The sequence below is a fragment of the Pongo pygmaeus genome, chromosome 6, assembly GCF_028885625.2.
Source record: "Pongo pygmaeus isolate AG05252 chromosome 6, NHGRI_mPonPyg2-v2.0_pri, whole genome shotgun sequence".
Lineage (NCBI taxonomy): Eukaryota > Metazoa > Chordata > Mammalia > Primates > Hominidae > Pongo > Pongo pygmaeus.
Window position 1 is genome coordinate 148637529 of NC_072379.2, and position 22227 is coordinate 148659755.

Consider the following 22227-nt stretch of genomic DNA (forward strand, 5'->3'; position numbering starts at 1 on the left):
ATACCCAGTAGTGGGATTGCTGGGTTGAATGGTAATTCTATTTGTAGTTCTTTGAGAAATCTCCAAATTGCTTTCTACAGGGGCTGAACTAATTTACCTTCCCACCAATAGTGTATAAGCATTCCTTTTTCTTTGCAACTTTGTCAACCTCTGTTATTTAAAAAATTTTTAATAATAGCTATTCAGATTGGTGTGAGATGGTATCTCATTTTAGTTTTTATTTGCATCTCTCTGATAATTAATAATGTTGAGCGTTTAAAAAACATGTTTGTTGGCTATGTGTATGTCTTCTTTTGAGAAGTGTCTGATCATGTCCTTTGCCAACTTTTTAATGCAGTTGTTTGTCTTTTTCTTATTGATTTATGTTTCTCATAGATTCTGGATATTAAACCCTTGTTGGATGCATAGTTTGCAAATATTTTCCCCCATTTGGTAGCGTGTCTACTCTGTTAACAGTTTTTTTGTTTTTGTTTTTTGCTGTGCAGAAGCTCTTTAGTTTAATTAGGTCCCACTAGTCAATTTTTTGTTTTTGTTGCATTTGCTTTTGAGGACTTAGTCATAAACTCTTTGCCTAGGTCAATGTCTAGAAGAGTATTTCCTAGGTTTTCTTCTAGAATAAGACATTTAAGTCTTTAATCCATCTTGAGTTAATTTTTGTTTATGGCGAGAGGTAGGGGTCCAGTTTCATTCTTCTGCATATGGTTAGCCAGTTTTCCCAGCACCACTTACTGAATAGGCTATCCTTTCCCCATTAAAAAAAATCAATTTTGTTGAAGATCAATTGGTTATAGATGTGGCTTTATTTCAGTGGTCTCTATTCTGTTCCACTCGGCTATGTGTCTATTTTTGTACCAGTACTGTGCCATTTTAGTTACTGTAGCCTATAGCATAGTTTCAAGTTGGGTAATGTGATGCCTCCACCTTTGCTCTTTTTACTTAGGATTGCTTTGGCTACTTGGGCATTTCTATGGTTCCATATGAATTAAGTTAAATTTATTTATTTATTATTTATTTATTTATTTTTAAGACAGGGTGTTGCTCTGTTGCCTAGGCTGGAGGGCAGTGGCACAATTTTGGCTCACTGCAACCTCCACCTCTTGGGCTCAAGTGATCCTCGCACCTCAGCCTCCTGAGTAGCTGGGACTACAGGTGCACACAACCATGTCCAGCTAATTTTTGTATTTTTTGTAGAGATGTAGTTTCACCATGTTGCCCTGGCTGGCCTGACACTCCTGGGCTCAAGCAATCTGCCCACATCAGCCTCCCAAATTGCTGGGATTATAAGCATGAGCCACAACACCTGGCCCCATATAAATTTTAGAATAGTTTTTTCTAATTCTGTGAAAAATGATATTGGTAATTTGATAGGAATAACATTAAATCTGTAGATTGCTTTGGGCAGTATGGCCATTTTAATGATATTGATTCTTCTAATCCATGAACATGGAATATTTTTTCCATTTGTTTGTGTCATCTGATTTCTTTTAACAGTATTTTGTAGTTCTCTTTGTAGCGATCTTTCAACTCCTTGGCTAGGTGTATTTTTGCACGTGTGGCTATTATAAATGGGATTGTATTCCTGATTTGGCTCTTAGCTGGAATGTTGTTGATGTATAGAAATGCTACTGATTTTTGCATGTTGATTTTATGTCCTGAAACTTTACTGAAGTAGTTTATCAGGTCTAGGAGTCTTTTGGTAGAATCTTTAGAGTTTTCTAGGTATAGAATCATATTGTCAGTGAAGAGAAATAATGTGACTTCCTCTTTTCCTATTTGGTTGCCTTTTCTTGTGTGATTGCTCTGGCTAGGACTTCCAGTATTATGATAAATAGGAGTGGTGATAATGAACATCCTTATCTTGCTCCAGTTCTTAGGGGGAATGCTTCCAACTTTTGCCCATTCAGTATAACATTGACATGGGTTTGTCAGAGATGACTCTTATTATTTTGAGATATATTCCTTTGATGCCTAGTTTATTGAAGGTTTTTGTCATGAAGGGATGTTGGATTATATTAAATGCCTTTTTCTGCATCTATTGAGATGATCATATGGCTTTTGTTTTTAATTCTGTTTATGTGTTAAGTCACATTTATCAATTGCATATGTTGAACCATTCTTGCATCCCATGAATAAAGCCCTCTTGATTGTGGTGAATTAGCTTTTTGATGTGTTGCTGAATTCAGTATGATATTATTTTGTTGAGGATTTTTGTGTCTGTGTTCAACAGGAATAATATTGGTCTATAGTTTTATTTTTTTGTTGTATCTTTGCCAGATTTTGGTATCAGGGGGATACTGTTTTCATAGAATGAGTTAGGGAGGTATTCCTCCTCCATTTTTGGGAGTTGTTTCATTGGGATTGGTACTAGCTCTTCTTTGTACATCTAGTGGAATTTGGCTGTGAATCCATCCAGTCCAGGGCATTTTTTGGGTAGGTTTTTAACTACTTATTTAATTTCATTACTTGATGTTGGCCTGTTCAGGAATTCTGTTTCTTCCTAGTTCACTCTTGGGATGTTGTGTGTTTCCAGGAACTTATCCATTTCCTCTAGATTTTCTAGTTTGTGTGCAAAAAGATGCTCATAGTAGTCTCTAAGAACCTTTTGTATTTCTGTAAGATCAGTTGTGATGTCTCCTTTGTCGTTTCTGATTGTGCTTATTTGGATCTTCTCTTTTTTCTTTTGTTACTTTAGCTAGCAGTCTATCAATCTTGTTTATCCTTTCAAATTACCAATTTTTGGTTTTGTTGTTTCTTTCTATGGTTTTTTGGGGTCTCAATTTCATTTAGTTTTGCTCTGATTTTGGTTATCTTTTCTTCTGCTAGCTTTGGGTGTAGTTTGTTCTTGTTTTTCTAGTTCCTTTAGGTGCAAGGTTAAGTTTTTAATTTAAGATCTTTCTATCTTCTTTATGTAGGCATTTAATACTGCTTTTGCTGCATCCCAGAAGTTTTGGTATGGTGTGTCTCTACTTTCTTTGTTTCAGACAATTTTTTAATTTCCGCCTTAATTTTGTTGTTTACAAAAAAGTCATTCAGGAGCAAGTTGTTTAGTTTTTGTGTATTCGTGTGGTTTTAAGAGTTCCTCTGGATATTTATTTCTATTTTTATTCCACTGTGGTCTGAGAAGATGCTTGGTATAATTTTGAGATTTTAGAAGTTTGTGAGACTTGCTCTATGACCAAGCACCTGGTCAGTCTTAGAGTATGTCCCATGTGCAGAAGAGAAGAATGTATATTCTGTGTTAATTTGGGTGGAGTGTTCTGCAGACATCTATTAGATCTAATCGGTCAAGTATCAAATTTAAGTCTGGAATTTCTCTGTTAGTTTTCTACCTCCCTGACCTAATTCTGTCAGTGGGGTGTTGAAGTAACCATAATTATTACATGGTTGTCAAATCTTTTCTTAGGTCTAGAAGTAATTGTTTTATAAATCTGGGTGTTCCAATGTTGGGTGAGTATATACTTAGGATAATTAAGTCTTTTTTTTTTTTTTTCCTGAGATGGAGTCTCACTCTGTTGCCCAGGCCTGAGAGTGGTGGCATGATCTTGGCTCACTGCAACCTCCACCTCCTGGGTTCAAGCAATTCTCCTGCCTCAGCCTTCTGAGTAGGTGGGATTATAGACATGCACCACCATACCCGGCTAATTTTTGTATTTATTAGTAGAGATGGGGTTTCACCATGTTGGCCAGGCTGGTCTCAACTCCTGGCCTCAAGCAATCCACCTACCTCAGCCTCCCAAAGTGCTGGGATTATAGGTGTGCGGCACCGTGCCTGGGCCAGGATGGTTAAGCCTTCTTGTTGAATTGAATCCTTTATCATTATAAAATGTCTTTTTTACTCTTGTTAGTTTAAAATCAATTTCATCTGATAGAAGAATAGTGACTTCTGTTCTTTTTTTGTTTTCCATTTGCATCATAGATCTTTCTCAGTCCTTTTGCTTTAAGGCTGTGGGTATCATTACATGTGAGATGGGTATCTTAAAGACAGCAGAAGGAAGGGTCTTGTTTTTTAAAAAATCCGATTTGCCACTCTATGCCTTTTAAGTGGAGTGTTTAGGCAGTTTACTTTCAAGGTTAATGTTGATATGTGAGGTTTTGTTCCTGTCATAGCATTGTCATTTAGTTGCTTTGTAGTTTCAATTGTGTAGTTGCTTTATACAGTCTGTGGGCTATGTGCTTGCATGTGCCTTTGTGGAGGCAAATTTCATTCTTTTGTTTCCATGTTTAGAACTCTGTTAAGCATTTCTTGTAGGGTCAGTCTGGTGGTGACAAATTCCCTTAGCAATTGCTTTTCTGAGAAAGACTTTATTTCTCTTTTGTTTACAAAGCTTACTTTGGTGGGATATAAAATTCTTAGCTGGCATTCTTTTTCTTCAAGAATGCTAAGAATGGGCCCCCAATCTCTTCTGGCTTGTAAGGTTTATGCTGAGAAGTCCACTGTTAGTCTGATGGGTTTTCCTTTAGAAGTAATATAACCCTTTTCTCTAGTTGCCATTAAGATTTTTTTTTCTTTCACTTTGACCTTGGACAGTCTGGTGACTATGTGCCTTGGGGATGATTGTCTTGTGTAGTATCTCACAAGAGTTCTCTAGATTTCTTATATCTGCCTGTCAATCTCTCTAGCAAGATTGGGGAAGTTTTCCTGAATTATACCCTCAAATATGTTTTCCACGTTGCTTACTTTTTCTTCTTTTCTCTCAAGAATGCCAGTAAGTCATAGATTTGGTTGCTTTACACAATCCCATATTTCTTGAAGGCTTTGTTCATTTAAAAAGAATGATTAAAAAATTTGTGTGGGTTGAGTCAAAAGAGTGGTCTTTGCGCTCTGAAATTCTTTATTCTACTTGGCCTAGTCTGTTGTTAAGGCTTCCAACTGTATTTTGAAATTCCTGTAGGGAGTCTTTCAATTCCAGAAGTTTTGTTTGGTTCTTTCTTAATATAGCTATGTCTTCTTTCAAATCTTGGATGGTTTTTCTGGCTTCTTTGTGTTGGATTTCAACTTTCTCTTGGATCTCATTGAGTTTCCTTGCCTTCCACATTTTGAATGCTATATCTGTCATTTCAGACATTTCATTCTGGTTAGGATCCATTGCTTAGAAGCTGGTGGGATACTTTGGAGGTGATGAAACACCCTGGCTTTTTGTATTGCCAGAGTTCTTGTGCTGGCTCCTTTTCAGCTGAGAGAGCTGATGCTTTTTTTTTTTTAATTTGCTATCATTTAGGTGGAGGTTCTTGATATTTTATTCTTTTATCCCTTAGGGGTATGACTCTGGTGTATATTGTGTGTGATTGGTTGGCTATGTTTCTGGGTGCTTTCAGGATACGAAGGCTCTGTATTGTTCCTTGGATGCAGATCGGTAGCTTTCTCAGATGTTGCTTGTAGTAGTGATGTAATTTTGCTTGGTGGTGTAAGTCAGGCTGCAGTCTAGTAGGTGCGCTTAAGAGTAAGAGCTGACAGGGAGGGGTAGGGGTAGAGGCAATGGAAAAATGAAAAGAGCGCCCTCTTCAGGCATGCATTCATCTTCAGTGGGATGGAGCAGCTGGAGAAACTGTCTCTTTCCACCCTAACAAGAGGAGCCACTGCTGAGTATGCAACAGTGCACCGAGGAGGGGCAGCAGGATAAGAGATGACCCCCTCTTGATGTCTGTTCTGGGCTTTGGTGTGCCTCCTACAGAAGCTAGCATGGTGCTTGCATTTCCTTTGACCTAAGGGTGGCTTTGACATTCTGTGCTCCCCACCTTCTTAGAGGGGACCATGCCAAGAGTTAGATTTCCATGGGAGTGGAGTGCACTGCCCTCCAGCTTCTCAAATGGTGGTGGGGCACTTTCCCCCAACTGACCAAGAGAGTAGGCTGGGGCACCCAGCAATGACACATGCAGACTGGTTCCAGGTCACAAAACTGCCCCTGGTTGCCAGTCTTGCCACCCAGGAGAAACCTTGGCTTCAGCAGCTCTCCTCCTGCTGTAGCTCTGCAACAGGAGAGAGCCTAATTTCTGCACCTACTGCTGGGCACCTCCATGTTTGCTGCTCAATTCTGGCTGTGGAGGGCTTTTCCCCCATTCCAAAGCAAGTGCTCCAATGTCTAGCCTGAGACTAAAATGCCTGTTATGGCCACTGCTGCCATGTTGCCAAATAATGTCTCTAAACTCTCAAAATGGTGCCAGCTGTGAGCTTGTGACTGAAGAGGGTGGAGCCCCTCTCAGGAAAGCATGGAAAAAAGCTGTGGGGAGTGTGGTTTGCTTGACTTGTCACAGAAACCTGTGGCAGGGCACTGGATATTGTTCTAGGTATGCATAGGAGAGTCTGGCTTCCTTGTCCCTCAGCTGGGCAGTGGCCACGGACACATCAGTTTAAATTCAGGCTGAAGGCGGGGCCCAACCCAGTGTTACACCCTCAAAATGGCATCTTGGGCCTAGGGCCAGAGAGAGAATGGGGCAACACCCAGGCAAGCAGTGTGAGCAAGAAGCTGTGGGGAGTGCAGTGCGCTTGCATCCCAGTCTCAACAGCAGCTCATAGCAGTGTGGCAAGTACCCTCCTGGATGCATGGAAGTGCCCATTCTCCCTCCTCCCTCCTTGGAACAGTGCACTAGCTGCATCCATGTCTATAGATCCCAGGAATCTGAGACAGCAGGTCATTGCTGGGGAAAAGCCATACAACTGTGTTGACTAGACTCACCTGTGACCGCTACTTGGCACTTAACATTGCCAGGCAAACCTGTTAGTTTATGTAATACTCTTGCCTTATCACCTCATGAGATGGCTATTTTACCTCTTCTATTCTCTTCTCAAATCCTCAACATGCCCTTCTCATCTTCTATTGTAGTTGAATATGCAAAAGTTGTCAGAATCAAAATGGAATCACTTGCGTTAAAAAACCCTTACAAATAGAGTTGGGGAAGGGCATGAGGGAGGGTTCTCCGCACCAGTGCCTGATAAGGACTATCACAGAAGACTGCAAAACCCACAAGGTTCCACAAAGGTAATTGCAACCTTACACACACAAAATATACTTTTGTGAGAACATCTGTCCAGAAACTGCTAATCTTGGACTGGCACCCTCTTATTATTGATCCTTAGTGCCAAGGATAATTGTCTGAAAGCAATTATATAATTCTTTTTTTCATTAAAAACCTTTGTCTTTCTTTACCTCCGTGAATACACACATAGTTACTATGGCACACATATTCCCATTGCAATGCTCTATTTCCAATAAGCATAATTTTTAAAGAGTCTCCCTCTGTATTTCTTAGTTTGACAAAATGGTTTCTCGAGTGGGACTGAAGTGAGCTTAGCTTGAATGGGTTGCTGGCTCTGCAATCAAGTGTGGTACCACCTGAGCTCTTTGCACTCTGCTTCTGTCAGTTACCTTTTCTGCCCTGGTGAATCTCCTCTTGAGTTTTTGGACTCCCTGTCTTTGGTGAGTTCTTTTTTATTTTATTCATGTTCTGATTTGGTTATAAGGCCACCTCAATAAGGAACTTTGCATCTCTCCTGGGATGACAGAAGACTTTGTTTTTTCGGCAAACCATTTCTGGTATAAGAACAATGTCCTTCTGGTTTCAGTACTCTGGTTTCTACAGAATTTATGTTCTGTCTGGTTCTCCATGCCTGGTTTAATATTTTGTTTGGTCTGTGCATTAGTCTGTTCTTGCATTGCTATAAAGAAATATCTGCGACTGGATAATTTATAAAGAAAAGAGGTTTGATTGGCTCACAGTTCTTCAAGCTGTACTGGAATCATGATACTAGCACTGCTTAGCTTCTGGAGAGGCCTCAGGGAACTTTCAACAATGGCGGAAGGTGAAGGGGAAGCAGGCACTTCTGTGGCTGGAGCAAGAGCAAGCCGGGCAGGGGAGGTGCTACACACCTTTTTTTTTTTTTTTTTTTCAGTTTCCAAATGGTTATTTTGTCAGATTGTTTGAACATTTAATTTATCCTGTTTGCAATCCAAAGTAGTTACCTGAAGTTTGCTGTTTTGTGTGTATGTGTGTGTTTACTTTTATTGTATACTTATTTTTCTAAACTCTTTGGCACAATTTTCTGGGGGCGTTCAGACTGCCACAATACAAGTCAGGAGAGGGTATTTTCTTTGTGCTGCCAATTCTGATCATTTAAATTTTGGTTTGTTTTGTGACTTTTTTGTTTTTGAAGTCTGCGTTATTTGTAACAATTGTACTTACATTTTTCTATATCCTCTAACGCCAGAGTTTTCTTTTTCTCCCCCCTCCCCCCAACCACTTCTACATTCACAGTTGAACCATATTATCAGGAAAGGCACCTTACTGAAAAGATCAGGATAGGAGCTCTGACCATTCATCAGTGTTTTCCCTAGAGTAAAAAAAAAAAAAAAAAACCCCCAAAAAAAAATAAAACCTAAAGAGCGTCTTTCCTCTGTTTTTTTGTTTGTTTGTTTGTTTGTTTTTGTTTTTTTACATCTCTTATGATGCATCAGTAGACAGAACTTCGGTTAGTTTTATGAAATGCAACATCTAACCCCTTGTTTTCTGGGAAAAAGAAACTAATGACTTGAAGTTGAGAATGTGGATACCGCCTCACTCATTCTCAGACTGTAAAAAATCCCTCACCCTCCTTCCAGCCAGCAAGCACACAGTACCGTGTGGCAAAGGTACAGCGAAGGTGGGCTTGAGACTCAGGCTCCATCTTTCTCCTCAGTAGCAAAGGCCAGGCTGCCTTTTACAACAAAGCACCATAGCTGAACCCAGTCCCTCCTCCTCCCTGAAACCAGGCATTCCACTCGGCACCGGCCAAAAGACAGAAAAGCTACTTCTAGCCTCTCCTGGGAAGAGAGAGCTTTCTTTCTTTCTTTCTTTCTTTCTTTCTTTTTTTTTTTTTTTTTAATAAGTAACTCCATTGTTTTTCTCTTTTCCAAGATGGCTGATGTTATGGTTTTCTATGAAGTCAGTACTTAGCTCACTAACAGCGCTGCTGTTGGCGGCGGCGGCTGCGGCTGCTGCTGTGGCAGGATTTTCAATGTGGTGTGTTTCAAGCCTCACTCACTCATCCTCTCATTCCCAAACATTCAGCATCCGTGCACACTCCTCACTTCCACGTTTTTCAAAAGATTGGAGATTTCCAGTGGGGGTCCTCAGGTTATCATCCCAATGGTAACAGATCAAGCTTGGTCCTTCAGTTTCCTCAATTCTTTGTTGCCCGTGTAGCAAGGGTTTTTGCTTTGTTAGTCTTCGATCTCCGCCCTTCAGTTAACAATTCATGGATCATTGGCCTAGCTTCTACTAATTTCAGTACATCCTTCCCAAATGCTGTACATAAGTCCCCTATTAAGTCCAGCAGCAAAAGCTACCACTCCATCTGTATGATCTTCATCTCCAGCAATGTGGTCAACGAAAAGTTCTCAAGAGAACTCACTCAGTCACTATCATGAGAACAGCACCGAGGGGATGGTGCTAAACCATTCATGAGAAATCACCCCCATGATCCAGTCGCCTCCCACAGGCCCCTCTCCAACATTGGGGATTACAATTTGACATGAGATTTGAGTAGGGACACAGATCCGAACCGTATCAGTCCGCATACTTGGCTTAAAATTTTTATCAACACTCTTACTTTTGGTTTCATTTTGGTCAGGTCACGTGTATCTGTAAGTGATTTGGCTCTTTTCTCCCTTGTTTCTGAACATGTTCTGAGAGGAAAAAAAAACATTCTAAATGGTGGGCATAAGATAACCAATTAAAAGCTACTAGGTGGTCACTGCTATCTATCACGCCAGTTCAAATTACTGACATTCTTTGACAGGATTTCTAGGATTGTTTTTGTCCTTGAGAGATAAACAAGAAGTGGAACGCGATTATCAAATTCTAAAGGCATACCACAAAAACCTTCCTTTGGGATTCCAGTCAGCTGTATTATAGTTGATTCTCATGCACATTTTAAAACTGATGGGCAAATTACACCAAGAAAAATTTAGAGCACAAATGGTCATTATTCATAGGCTCTAAGAAAACTGCAACCAACTATAGGGTTAACATGTAGATTCTTCCAAGTTCTCTCTCTACTTTTTTCTGCTTATTTTGACTCTGATGACTTTTCTCCTGGCATTACGATGAATTCACTGGTTATGGCATTCCAGCCTCTCTCTCTCCATTTAAATATATATATTTATGTATATTTAATAAATATATTTTTATATATTAAATATATGTAACATAATATATATTAAATATATAATATTATATATTAAATATATATATTTAAATAAAGATAGGGCCTCACTCTGTCACCTAGGCTAGGGTACAATGGCATGATCATAGCTCACTGCAGTCTCCAACTCCTGAGATCAAGTGATCTTCCTGCCTTGGCCTCTTGAGTAACTAGGACCACATTTAAGTACAATCACACCCAGCTAATTTTGTTATTTTTTTGTAGAGACAGGGGCCTCACTATGTCACCCAGGATGGTCTTGGACTCCTGACCGCAAGCCATCCTCCTCCCTCAGCCTCCCACAGCTGGGATTATAGGCATGAGCCACCATGTCCTGCCCCTAGCCAAGATTATTTTAAAAGGAGTCTTAAAGGGCTTTCAAATCAATAGCTTTACAAATTACAATAGCTCCATGACAAAGAACAACCTAGACACTTTTGGAAATGAAAATTTAGGTTTGCCCAACTAACGACTGCTCAAGGTGATGGAAAAATTAATTAAAGGATTGACATTCAAAAAGAAAAGAACTAAATAAATATTTATAAAAGTTAGGCTACCAGATCAAACAAGTCAAAACCTTCAGCTCAGAGTAATAATATAAGGAAGGTCTCTCCACCCAGCATAAAAATTGCTTTACTGGCCAGGCGTGGTGGCTCATGCCTGTAATCCCAGCACTGTGGGAGGCCAAGGTGGGCGGATCACGAGGTCAGGAGATCAAGACCATCCTGGCTAACACGGTGAAACCCTGTCTGTACTAAAAATACAAAAAAAAATTAGCAGGCGCCTGTAGTCCCAGCTACTCAGGAGGCTGGGGCAGGAGAATGGCATGAACCCAGGAGGCAGAGCTTGCAGTGAGCCAAGATAGTGCCACTGCAGTCCGGCCTGGGCAAGAGAGTGAGACTCTGTCTCAAAAAAAAAAAAAAATTGCTTTACCACATAGGGGCAAAGCAATTAAATGAGCACTCACAGAAAATATATAATAATTAACCCAAATACCTTTTAGTTTATGTGACTTACATAAATCTTTGATAAATAAGCTAGTTTTAATTTGTTGATTAAAAATAAAAATGCCTTTAAAATGGTCAGCATATACTTTTGCCTGGATTTGCTGGCCAGATAAGATTATTTTATTTTATTATTATTTTTTTGAGACAGTGTCTTACTCTGTCATCCAGGCTGGAGTGCAGTGGCGTGATCTTGGCTCATGGCAACCTCTGCTTCCCAGGTTCAAGCGGTGCTCCTGCCTCAGCGTCCTGAGTAGCTGGGATTACAAGTGTCTGCCACCATACCCAGCTAATTTTTGTATTTTTAGTAGAGACAGGGTTTTGTCATGTTGGCCAGGCTGGTCTCGAGCTCCTGACCTCAGGTGATCCACCCGCCTCAGCCTCCCAAAGTGCTGGGATTACAGGCATGAGCCACTGTGCCTGGCCTGGCCAAATGGGATTATATTTGCCTCTGCTAAATGGTTTAAGGTCATAAAACTAGAAGCCCTGCCCCCAAACAGAATAATCTTTTTTTTTGTAACTCTTTGATAAATAAGACTAATTTAACATTGTTGATTTAGTAAAAACAGTTGTATCTTCTGAGGTATTGGCAAAATATCCACATATGTAAAGTTAACTTGTTACTCAGGTGAATACCTGACATTTGTAGGCTACAGAAAAGGGCTAACAGGGAAATGACTTAAAATGATGACTAGTTTTGTCTACTATTTTAGTTTTCATAAGTAATCTGGATATAATTGTTTAAAATAAATCAATATAAATGAGATTCACATTTATAAACTTTTCATGCAATTTGAAATCTTAACATTATTAAGTAATACTAAATGTCTGGGTTATTTTTAAGTAAGACAATATACTAAATCATAAATTGCTAAACATAAATATAAGTTTATTCTTGGCTTCTTAAATTTTATAGGAAGACTAAATAAATTTAGATCTACAAATAAAAAATAAAAATTGTGTTACGAGGAAACATACTTCTAAAAATTATAACATGGTTCTCCATCTATAAAATACTAATATGTGACAGGTAGCTCAAAATTTTTTGCTTCCTAGGTTTTCACTAGAATTTAAGGTTACTAAGAGTTAAAAATTCTAATTAATATATATGATTCTGTCTACAAAGTACACAAAAATCATTTGTTTTGATGAGAAAAATTAGAAGAAAGGCTTTAAAAATGTGTTCTTTATTGAGAAAAAACAGTAATTTTGTCTAATTCAGAAATTATTTAAAGGCTGTTTCAAAATATGTGTTTAGGAATGAAATAGAAACAATATAGAAAGTAACCAGTAAGTAGGAGAGAGATATGAAGAAACTAATAGGTATGGAGCTGTAATTTTGGTAAGAAAGGTTAAAAAGAAAAGAGAATAATTTCATATGAGAAATAATCTTGTGTGGTATATTTTTGTCCTAAAGTAAAACGACTACTTATTTGGGAAAGAGGAAGTATAGGACAAAGCAGAAAGTCTAAGCATGTCATGGAAGGTCTGTGAAAGTCGTGAAAGGTTTGTGAAGGATGCATTTATGAAAGAACTTTTTTGTGTGTGATCAAGTAGGCTATAATTAGAAGGGAATTATTAAAATTATTTCTAAATGTTGAGGTTTTATGTTAAAAATATACTAATACAAAACTAAAAATGTGGTCCCTTATGTTAGAACAAGGTTTTCTTGAAGTAAAATTACAAGAAGTTTTGATTTTAATTATGAAATGTTTAACAGCCGTATTCTAAACTGCAGCCTCTTCCTGTTTTATGGTTTCTATTTATGTCACATTTTGTCTTGAGATGTATTTAATTTCCCTAGTTTCAGTCAAAAATGCTGTCTTCATCATTTAGAATGGTAATTTTATTTCTTGAGGTAGAGTTTTCCTCTACCTCAAGGTTCATATCTCAGAAGTTCAACTTCCTAGGTTCATATCTCAGAAGTTCAACTTTGGCTGTGTCTCCCTGCAGGTGATTTGCAAGTAATATATTCAACTTTTTGCCTGGCTGGGGTGATAATTTTAACTTTTTCATCAGCTCAGTTCTCTAGTTCTAACTCTTCTGGTATTGCCTGACACTGAAATACTTACCTTGAAGGTCTAGAAGAGAAATGTTTTTGTTTAATATAACTTGATTTCTTGATGTTTCTGAGTTGTTCCATATAACCAGGAACTGCCCATGCTTTTTTTTTTTTTTTTTTTTTTTGAGACGGAATCTTGCTCTGTCACCCAGGCTAGAGTGCAGTGGCGCGATCTCGGCTCACAGCAAGCTCTGCCTCCCGGCTTCATGCCATTCTCCTGCCTCAGCCTCCCAAGTAGCTGGGACCTCAGGTGCCCGCCACCATGCCCGACTAATTTTCTGTATTTTTTAGTAGAGACGGGGTTTCACCGTGTTAGCCAGGATGGTCTCGATCTCCTGACCTTGTGATCCACCTGCCTCGGCCTCCCAAAGTGCTGGGATTACAGGTGTGAGCCACCGCACCCGGCCGAACTTCCCATGCTTTTACCAAGAGCCATGCATTCTGCTGCTCAAGATACTAGTTTTTTGTTTACATTCCTCTATAATGTGTTGTACACTCATAACCTTGGACACGCAATCTTTCTGTGTCTTATTAAGTTTAAAGAGCTTTTTCATCAGGTTCAACTTCCATGTTATATAAGTGAGCTTCCTGTAAGAATAAGCAATCACATTTCAGGATGTTTGTCTTATCTTTTTGGTAACTGTTCTAAGAAACAAAGATTTTACCTTTTATCAAGATGATTTTCTGTGTTGTCTTTATTAGGTTTTTGATTACTTAGGAAAACTGAGCTTTGAAAGCTTTAAGTCTACAAAAAATCCATGTAAATTTCTGTATTGCTTTTGAAATTTTTGACTATCACTATCGTTAAATGAATGACTATTATTTCACAGTGACCTGTGATCCTGTTTTAATCAGGTGTTTAAAAAGTTTTGGCATCTTTGACAGGCTTTCCCAATGTAAAAATTCTAAATTAAGTCTTTTTGATCTTGAATTTGCTTTGTGATTTTTCCAGTTGAGCCCCAGGAGAGCATCAAAAGATGTATCTCTCATTTTTATAGAGATAGTAAATGATTAGGCTTGTTTGGTAAATTATATGGGATGCATTGTCGGATGATAAGTGATGCTAGATTTTTTTCAGTCACATTTGTGATATGTTATTTTAATTTTTATTTTTTTGAGATGGAGTCTCACTCTGTTTCCCAGACTGGAGTGCAGTGGTGTGATCTCAGCTCCTGCAACCTCTGCCTCCTGGGTTCAAGGGATTCTCCTGCCTCAGCCTCCTGAGTAGCTGGGATTACAGGTGTGTGCCACCACACCTGGCTGATTTTTGTATTTTTTGTAGAGACAGGGTTTCACTGTGTTGGCCAGGCTGGTCTCGAACTCCTGACCTCAGGTGATTCACCCACCTCAGCCTCGCAAAGTGCTGGGATTACAGGTGTGAGCCACCACACCCAGCCACATTTGTGATATGTTGTTGACCTAAATGTTCCAAAATTGTATTAAACTCTTAAAAATATAATGTCATTAGACATAATTTGGGTTATGTTGTATGCCACAAAAATAACCAAATTTCTGTGTTAATTGCTGATGATAATGAACTTACATCAGATTTTTAAACATGATTATTTTAAACTTTTGTTATCCACTGTTATTGTTCTGATTTTTCTCTAAAAGCATTTGGAATCAGATTCATGGAGGAGACTCTAACAAGTACACTTAAATATGGGCTTCTAATAATTTTAATATCAATTAACTAAATAAAAATCTTTAGGCCAGGTGCAATGGCTCACACCACTGTGGCCAATCTTTTCCCTCCAAAATGGGACCAGAGCAGCAGTTTGGGACAGGTTCATCTCAGCACCAAGGAACATAATCCTAACTACAGAATGATTTGATCAGCAATGCTTTTAGAGAAAGACCTTGATCAAAAGGGGGAAAGGTGGAAGTTGTCAGAATCAAAATGGAGTTAATTGTATTAAAACCTCTGACAGGCCAGGTGCGATGGCTTATGCCTGTAATCCTAGCACTTTGGGAGGCCGAGGCGGGCGATCATGAGGTCAGAAGATCAAGACCATCCTGGCTAACACAGTGAAACCCCATCTCTACTAAAAATACAAAAAATTAGCTGTGTGTGGTGGCACACGCCTGTAGTCCCAGCTACTCAGGAGGCTGAGGCAGGAAAATGTCTTGAACCCAGGAGGCGGAGGTTGCAGTGAGCTGAGATCACACTACTGCACTCCAGCCTAGGTGACAGAGTAAGACTCCATCTCAAAACAACAACAACAACAAAACCAAAAACCAAAAACAACAAAACAAAAAAAACCTCTGACAATTAGAGCTGGAGAAGGCTATAAAAAGGAAGGGAGGGTTTTTTTTTTTTTTTAATTTTTTGAGACTTTGTCTCACTCTGTTGCCCAGTCTGGAATGCAGTGGTGCAATCTTGGCTCACTGCAACCTGTGCCTCCCAGGCTCAAGCAATCCTCCTGTCTTAGCTTCCCAAGTAGCTGGAACTACAGGCACATGCCACCACATCCAGTTAATTTTTCAAATTTTTTGTGGAGACAAGGTCTCTCTATATTGCACAGCCCAGTCTTGAACTCCTGGGCTTAAGTGATCTTCTTGCCTTGTCCTTCCAAAGTGCTGGCATTACGGGTGTGAACCACCATACCCAGTGCAAGGGAGAGTTCTTATGCATGAATGACTGATAACAAGAACTATCACAAAAGACTCTGCAAAATCCATAACTTTGCACAAAGGCCGTTGCAAACTTACACACACAAAAATGCTTCTATAGGGACATCTGTTCAGTTGCTGCCTGTCAGCCTTGCACTGGTGCTGCCCTTGTTATTTATCCTTGTAGCCAAGAATTAAAACAATTATATAATCCTCACTTTTCCTTTAATAAGCTTTGTCTTCCTTTACCTCCCTGAATATGCAAATAATTTACTATGGCACACATCATTTTCTTTTAGAGAGTCTCACTTTCTGTTGCTTAAGTTGACAAATATCTTGAATAATCAGAAAATAAAGGCAGTAAGATGAGAATCACTTCCATCTTTCTTCTATCAGTTCCAACCAAACAGTCTCCGTCTGTATTCACATAATCTGCCTTTCCCTCTGTTGTGAGGAAGGGTTCCCATTCTTACCCAAGGCCACACATAATCTGCCTTTCCCTCTGTTATGAGGAGTGGTTCCCATTCTTACCCAAGGCCATCCTATTACTTGTGAATTAAATTCCACCCCTTGCTTCCTTAAGGACCACACCATGATGATGTCTTTACTCTCCTGCATCATTTGCTCCCTCTCTACGATATCATTATAAGCATATAAACATGCTTTACTATCATTTTTTAAAAGTTTCTCTTGATTCCATGACCCTCCAGTTCCTGTTCAATTTTTCTGCTATTGTTTTCCTGAAAAACCACTCAAATTAATCAACTGTTCTCATTGACCTCACATCCTTGCTCCCATTCCAATCCAGCTTTCATTTCACCTGATCCATGGAAACAGCCTTCATTGAGCTTATTAATGGCCTATATTTGTTAATATTTTGCCAGTGCCAGGGGGCAATTCTCTCTCCCTGTTTACTTGGCCTCTCATGCTTTTGCAATGCTGCACATGCAGCTCCAACAGGCTTGGACTCTCCTCCTTGAATGGTAAAGGTCCTCTAAGTCTGGGGCCCAAGTGTGATGATGTGCAGATATTATCTGACAGGACTCAAGTAAATTGTTCTAGTTCCTGCCTTACTTCTCAGTACACATCTGGCCACTGCTGAACAGAGACATGACAGAGCATCAACAGCAAGACCCTTTGACAAATTCACTGTTCATCACAATCCTCCTCCAAATAGTAAAGAATTGGAAATAACCTAAATGTCCAAACTTAATGGAATAGTGAGTCAAAATGTATCAAGGTACAAGGCCTTTAACAAAAGTGACCTTTCCTTTTCTTCCCAGCCTGGGCTGATGTTAGCTCCTTCCCTGCTCCTATCCTATAGAGCCTGAGGCACACACCCTTGGCTACTTCATGCCCTTAGGCCCATTTCCTGGCAGAGTTACTCCAATAAGTCTCCACTCAGTGTTATAGGGGGTGGGAAGGGATGACATAGTAGAGAGAGAGGGCTGGAGGTTCAGGTGTGGGGAGGAGTCAGCCAGTGGCCTCACTGCCAGGGGAAAGTTGCCCATGCAAGGCTGTTGAGGGAGAGGTTCCATCTAGGCAGGGGTTGGGGCCCAGGACACTCAGTTAAGGGTCCAGTTTCAGCTCCTTCAGCAGAGCTGGCTGGCTGAAAATATCAAGATCTTGGGCCAACAGAGGGAGGTTACGGTCAATTCTGACATGTTGAAGTGGCCTTGGGAAAACAAAAAAAACATGGTAAATATGAAATTACTTCAGAGAGACTGGCAAACTTGGTATAAGCAGCCCATGGGTGTTGGGGACCCTCCACAGTATTTCTGGACAAATTCACTGCTTGCCCAAAGTCCTTGTGAGCTTCGTGGACTTTATTGGAGACTGTGTCTATGGGAGAGAAGATGGATGGGGTGAGGCATTGGGAAGGGTTGATAGGTGAGTTAAAGCCTTTTTTGGCTTGTCTACCAGTGGTGGTGGGGTCTCTTTTGGCTCTGCCCCCCATGAAGGACCCAGCTGTTCAGATGGGAGGAAGCTCCCGCCCCTACTGCCTCCCTATTCTTGCTGCCCATGCAGAGCCACCCGCCCTCTGAAACAAATCTTGAAACCCAGCCTCCATACCCTGCATGGCTCACAGCTACTGACCACAGTGTTTCTTCAGCCCCCCAATCAATTTTCTTCTTAAGGGAATCTGAAGCTGTTTACCTTATTTCTCCACAATATTTAGCATATTGTGGGGGATCAATCCCACAATCTGACTCATGCAGTAGAAAGGGGGACAATAGGTCATCTTGTGTCTCAGGGTGTGAGGTTGTGGCCAGGTCTTGTTTCAGACCTGCTAGTCTATCTATGCAGAGACTTCTCTGCTCCTCAGCACCCTAGTACAGGAAGGCAGGAGGGGAACCAGGCTTCTGTTAAGCTGGGACAGCCAGTGACTGCCTACTGTAGGGCAGATACTGCAGGGCAGATGGAACAGGGGTGGCAGAGGTAAAGATATGCCTGGCACATGAAATATGGTCAGTAGGTGTTCACAGGTAGACCAGGGAGTGAGTGATGGCAGTGAGGGCCAGGCTATCATGGGCAGGCTCCCCACACCCCTCAGGAACATGGCTGTGAGTCCAGAAACAGCCATCAGCTGCACAGATGTAAAGGTGAAATTAAGATGTAGGACAAGTCCTGGGGGTATAGCTCAGGGGTAGAGCATTTGACTGCAGATCAAGAGGTCCCTGGTTCAAAGCTGGGTGCCGCCTACTCATTTTAATCACTGAAGTAGTGTTGGGATTTTTGCCCCTTCTCCCCACATGTGACCATTAGTGTGCTTTATTTCATGATAAAATTTAGTGTCTGGATCAGGACAAGGTCTAAGAATCCTCCCCTGATTATCACCCAGATAATATAATAACTACTAGGGTCACATTTGATTGAAGAGGCTTACCAAGTTAGCCCAGACAAGCCCCACTTCTGGGTCTCTTGCCCTTCTTGGTCTATATGTGGGCTTCAGTCTTTCTCAGTATCTCATTTCCTCAACCTCACCGTAATCTCCAGCAAGAAGGCACAGACTATCTCTTTGATCTTGCTACTACTTACTGTGAAGTATGAAGGAAATATATGCAGCTTCCTACTTCCCAGAGGCAACTATAATGATTTGAAAGCCATGTCAAAAGTTGTCTCTTTTCTCTCTCTGTGAATTTCTTGAGGGTGCTGCCTCTACCACAGATTCTGGCCACCTGATTCTCCCTTCTTCTCTCCTAACACTTCTTATTTCTTACCCTGGGTCAGTATTTCCTTGATGAGAATACCTAGAAATAGACCCTACTTTATATTATATTTAAAAATTCAGATAAAATATTTAAGACATATAAATGGCTGTAACAAATCTTCAGAGGATTGTCTACTTTCCTTGATGAACAAAGAAATTTGAAATAATCTTTTATATGAGGACAAATAAAAATTCAGAAAATATGAAAAACATCTCATTAAAAGTATCAAAGAGCTAACACAGGAAATACTAAATGTAGATTTGGAAATGATGGTAAGCAGAAATTTAAGTCTCCATACTAAAAGCTGCTTTGGCCCTGAGTGTATTTCTCGGTTCAGAAGAGGCAGCTGAGAAGCTGAGTGGAGCTTTTGGGAATCTCTCAAAACTAGGGAGGTAGAAGTCAGAATTTTGGGCCCAACTAGAGTATAGACATTGATGAGACCAACTCTGGCTCTGGACTAGGAACTCAAAAGGGGTAAGAGTAAATGGAAAGAAATTCAGCCACAGTAAGAATTTGTGGCTAGGCTTTTTAACTTTTGAATGGTTCAGGAAAACTCAAACCTTGAAATTCTATTAAGGTGTCCTGATTGCTCAGATACCTGGAAAAAGCAAATAAAGGACAATATTATTATCCTTGGCCTTAGATTAGTTCTACAAATACAATTTTAAGTAAAGTTTTAGCACACAGTCAAAGATAACCAAATACACAGGGAAGCAAAAAGCTATGAATGAGAATAAACAGAAATAACAGACCACAGAACTAAACAAAGGGACTTTGGATATTAGAACTACTAGAAACATTATAAAATAACAATGTTATGGTGTTCAAGGAGATAAAAGCCAACCTTGAAAATTTCAATAGGAAATTTAAAAGCATGAAAAGTAACTTAGGAGATTTGAAAAGAAGACAAAATATAAATTTTATGTCTAAAAATATAATAACTAAAATTTAAAAACTCAGTGAATAGGTCTATGCTCTTCTTAATAAATAGATTAAGCCAATGAGAAAAATCAGTGAACTAAAACATTGGGAGGAAAAACTATCCATCATAAAACATGGAAAGACAGAAGTATGGCAAACACAGAAGATAAGGTAATTAATATAGAAGAACAGAAAGAAAAAAGACTAAAGAAAAGTGAACAGAGCCTAAGGGACCCATGGTCCACCACAAGTGGACCAACATATGCATTGTGAGACTCCCAGAAGAGGAAGGGAGAGAAAATGCGGCAGAGAGAATATTTGAAGAAATAATAGTTGAAAACTACCCAACATTGATGAAAGGCATGAATATAAAAATCTAAGAAGCTCAGCTGGGCACAGTGGCTCATGCCTGTAATCTCAGTACTTTGGAAGGCTTAGGTGGGTGGATCACTTGAGGTCAGGAGTTTGAGACCAGCCTGGTCAACCTGGTGCAATCCCATCTCTACTAAAAAAAAAAAAAAAAAAAAGATAGGCAGGCGTGGTGGCACATGCCTGTAATCCCAGCTACTCAGGAGGCTGAGACATGAGAATTGCTTGAACCCAAGAGGCAGAGGTTAAAGTGAGCTGAGATCACCCTGGTGTGATTCCGTCCTGTGTGGCTGTTCTCTTGAGCAGTGGTCGTTTATCTCCATCTACCTTCTCTCCCACCTAAGTGCGTGCCACCACCTGATGGAAGATTCGTGGACATGGGGATGAGGCCCCTGAGGCCCCAGAACTATCTTTTCAGTTGTGAACTAAAGGCCAACAAAGTTTATCACTTTAAGGTGGATAATAATGAAAATGAGCATCAGTTATCTTTAACAACAATCAGTTTAGGGGCTGGTGCAACAGATGAATTGGACATTGTTGAAGCAGAGGCAATGAATTATGAAGGCAGTCCAATTAAAGTAACACTGGCAACTTTGAAAATGTGTGTACAGCCAACGGTTTCCCTTGGGGGCTTTGAAATAACACCACCAGTGGTCTTACAGTTGAAGTGTGGTTCAGGGCCAGTGCATATTAGTGGACAGTACTTAGTAGCTGTGGAGGAAGATGCAGAGTCAGAAGATGAAGACAAGGAGGTTGTGAAACTCTTAAGCATATCTGGAAAGCAGTCTGCCCCTGGTGGTGGTAGCAAGCTTCCACAGAAAAGAGTAAAACTTGCTGCTGATGAAGATGGTGGTGGTGATGATTTTGATGATAAGGAAACTGAAGAAAAACACCAGTGAAGAAATCTGTGTGAGATACTCCAGCCAAAAATGCACAAAAGTCAAATCAGAATGGAAAAGACTCAAAACCACCATCAACACCAAGATCAAATGGACAAGAATCCTTCAAAAAAACAGCAAAAAACTCCTGAAACACCAAAAGGACCTAGTTCTGTAGAAGACATTAAAGCAAAAATGCAAGCAAGTATAGAAAAAGGTGGTTCTATTCCCACAGTGGAAGCCAAGTTCATCAGTTATGTGAAGAATTGCTTCCAGATGACTGACCAGAAGGCTATTCAAGATCTCTGGCAGTAGAGGAAGTCTCTTTAAGAAAATAGTTTAAACAATTTATTAAAAAATTTTCATCTCATTTCATTTCTGTAACAGTTGATATCTGGCTTTTTTATAATGTGGAGTGAGAAATTTCGCTACCATGTTTGATAAATGTTGTCTAGGTTCCATTGCCAAGAACGTGTTGTCAAAAATGCCTATTTAGTTTTTAAAGATGGAACTCTGCCCTTTGTTTGGTTTTAGGTATGTATGGAATGTTATAATAGGACATAGTAGTAGCAGTGGTTAGACATGGAGATGGTAGGCAGACAAAAATATACATGTGAAATAAAGCTCAGTAATTTAATAAAAAAAAAAAAGTGAGCTGAGCTCATGCCACTGCCCTCCAGCCCAAGTGACAGAATGAAACCCTGTCTCAAAAGAAGAAGAAGAAGAAAAAAAAAAAAACTAAGAAGCTCAATGCATTCCAAGTAAGATGACCTAAAGAGACCCACACTGAGGAAAAAGGACACCCTATTCAAAAAATGGTGTGAAAAAATCGGCCAGCCACATGTAGAAGAATGAAACTGGATCTTCATCTCTCACCTTATACAAAAATCAACTCAAGATGGATCAAAGACTTAAATCTAAGACCTGAAACCATAAAAATTCTAGAAGATAACATTGGAAAACCCTTCTAGACATTGGCTTAGGCAAATAC

At 39.8% G+C, this 22227-nt stretch overlaps 1 protein-coding gene across 2 annotated transcripts; it reads left to right on the forward strand.

Moving 5' to 3' along the window:
* The first annotated feature begins 20735 nt into the window (after nt 1-20735).
* Nucleotides 20736-21551, forward strand: LOC129040095 (nucleophosmin-like). 2 transcript variants are annotated; one of them, XM_054493983.1, is made up of 3 exons: nt 20736-20775; nt 21070-21253; nt 21308-21551. In XM_054493983.1, exons 1-3 carry the CDS (start codon nt 20736-20738, stop codon nt 21549-21551), a joined length of 468 nt encoding a protein of 155 aa, XP_054349958.1. The 2 variants fall into 2 exon arrangements, with proteins under 2 accessions (XP_054349958.1, XP_054349957.1); XM_054493982.1 differs by having other exon boundaries at nt 20736-21253.
* The last annotated feature ends 676 nt before the right edge of the window (nt 21552-22227 follow it).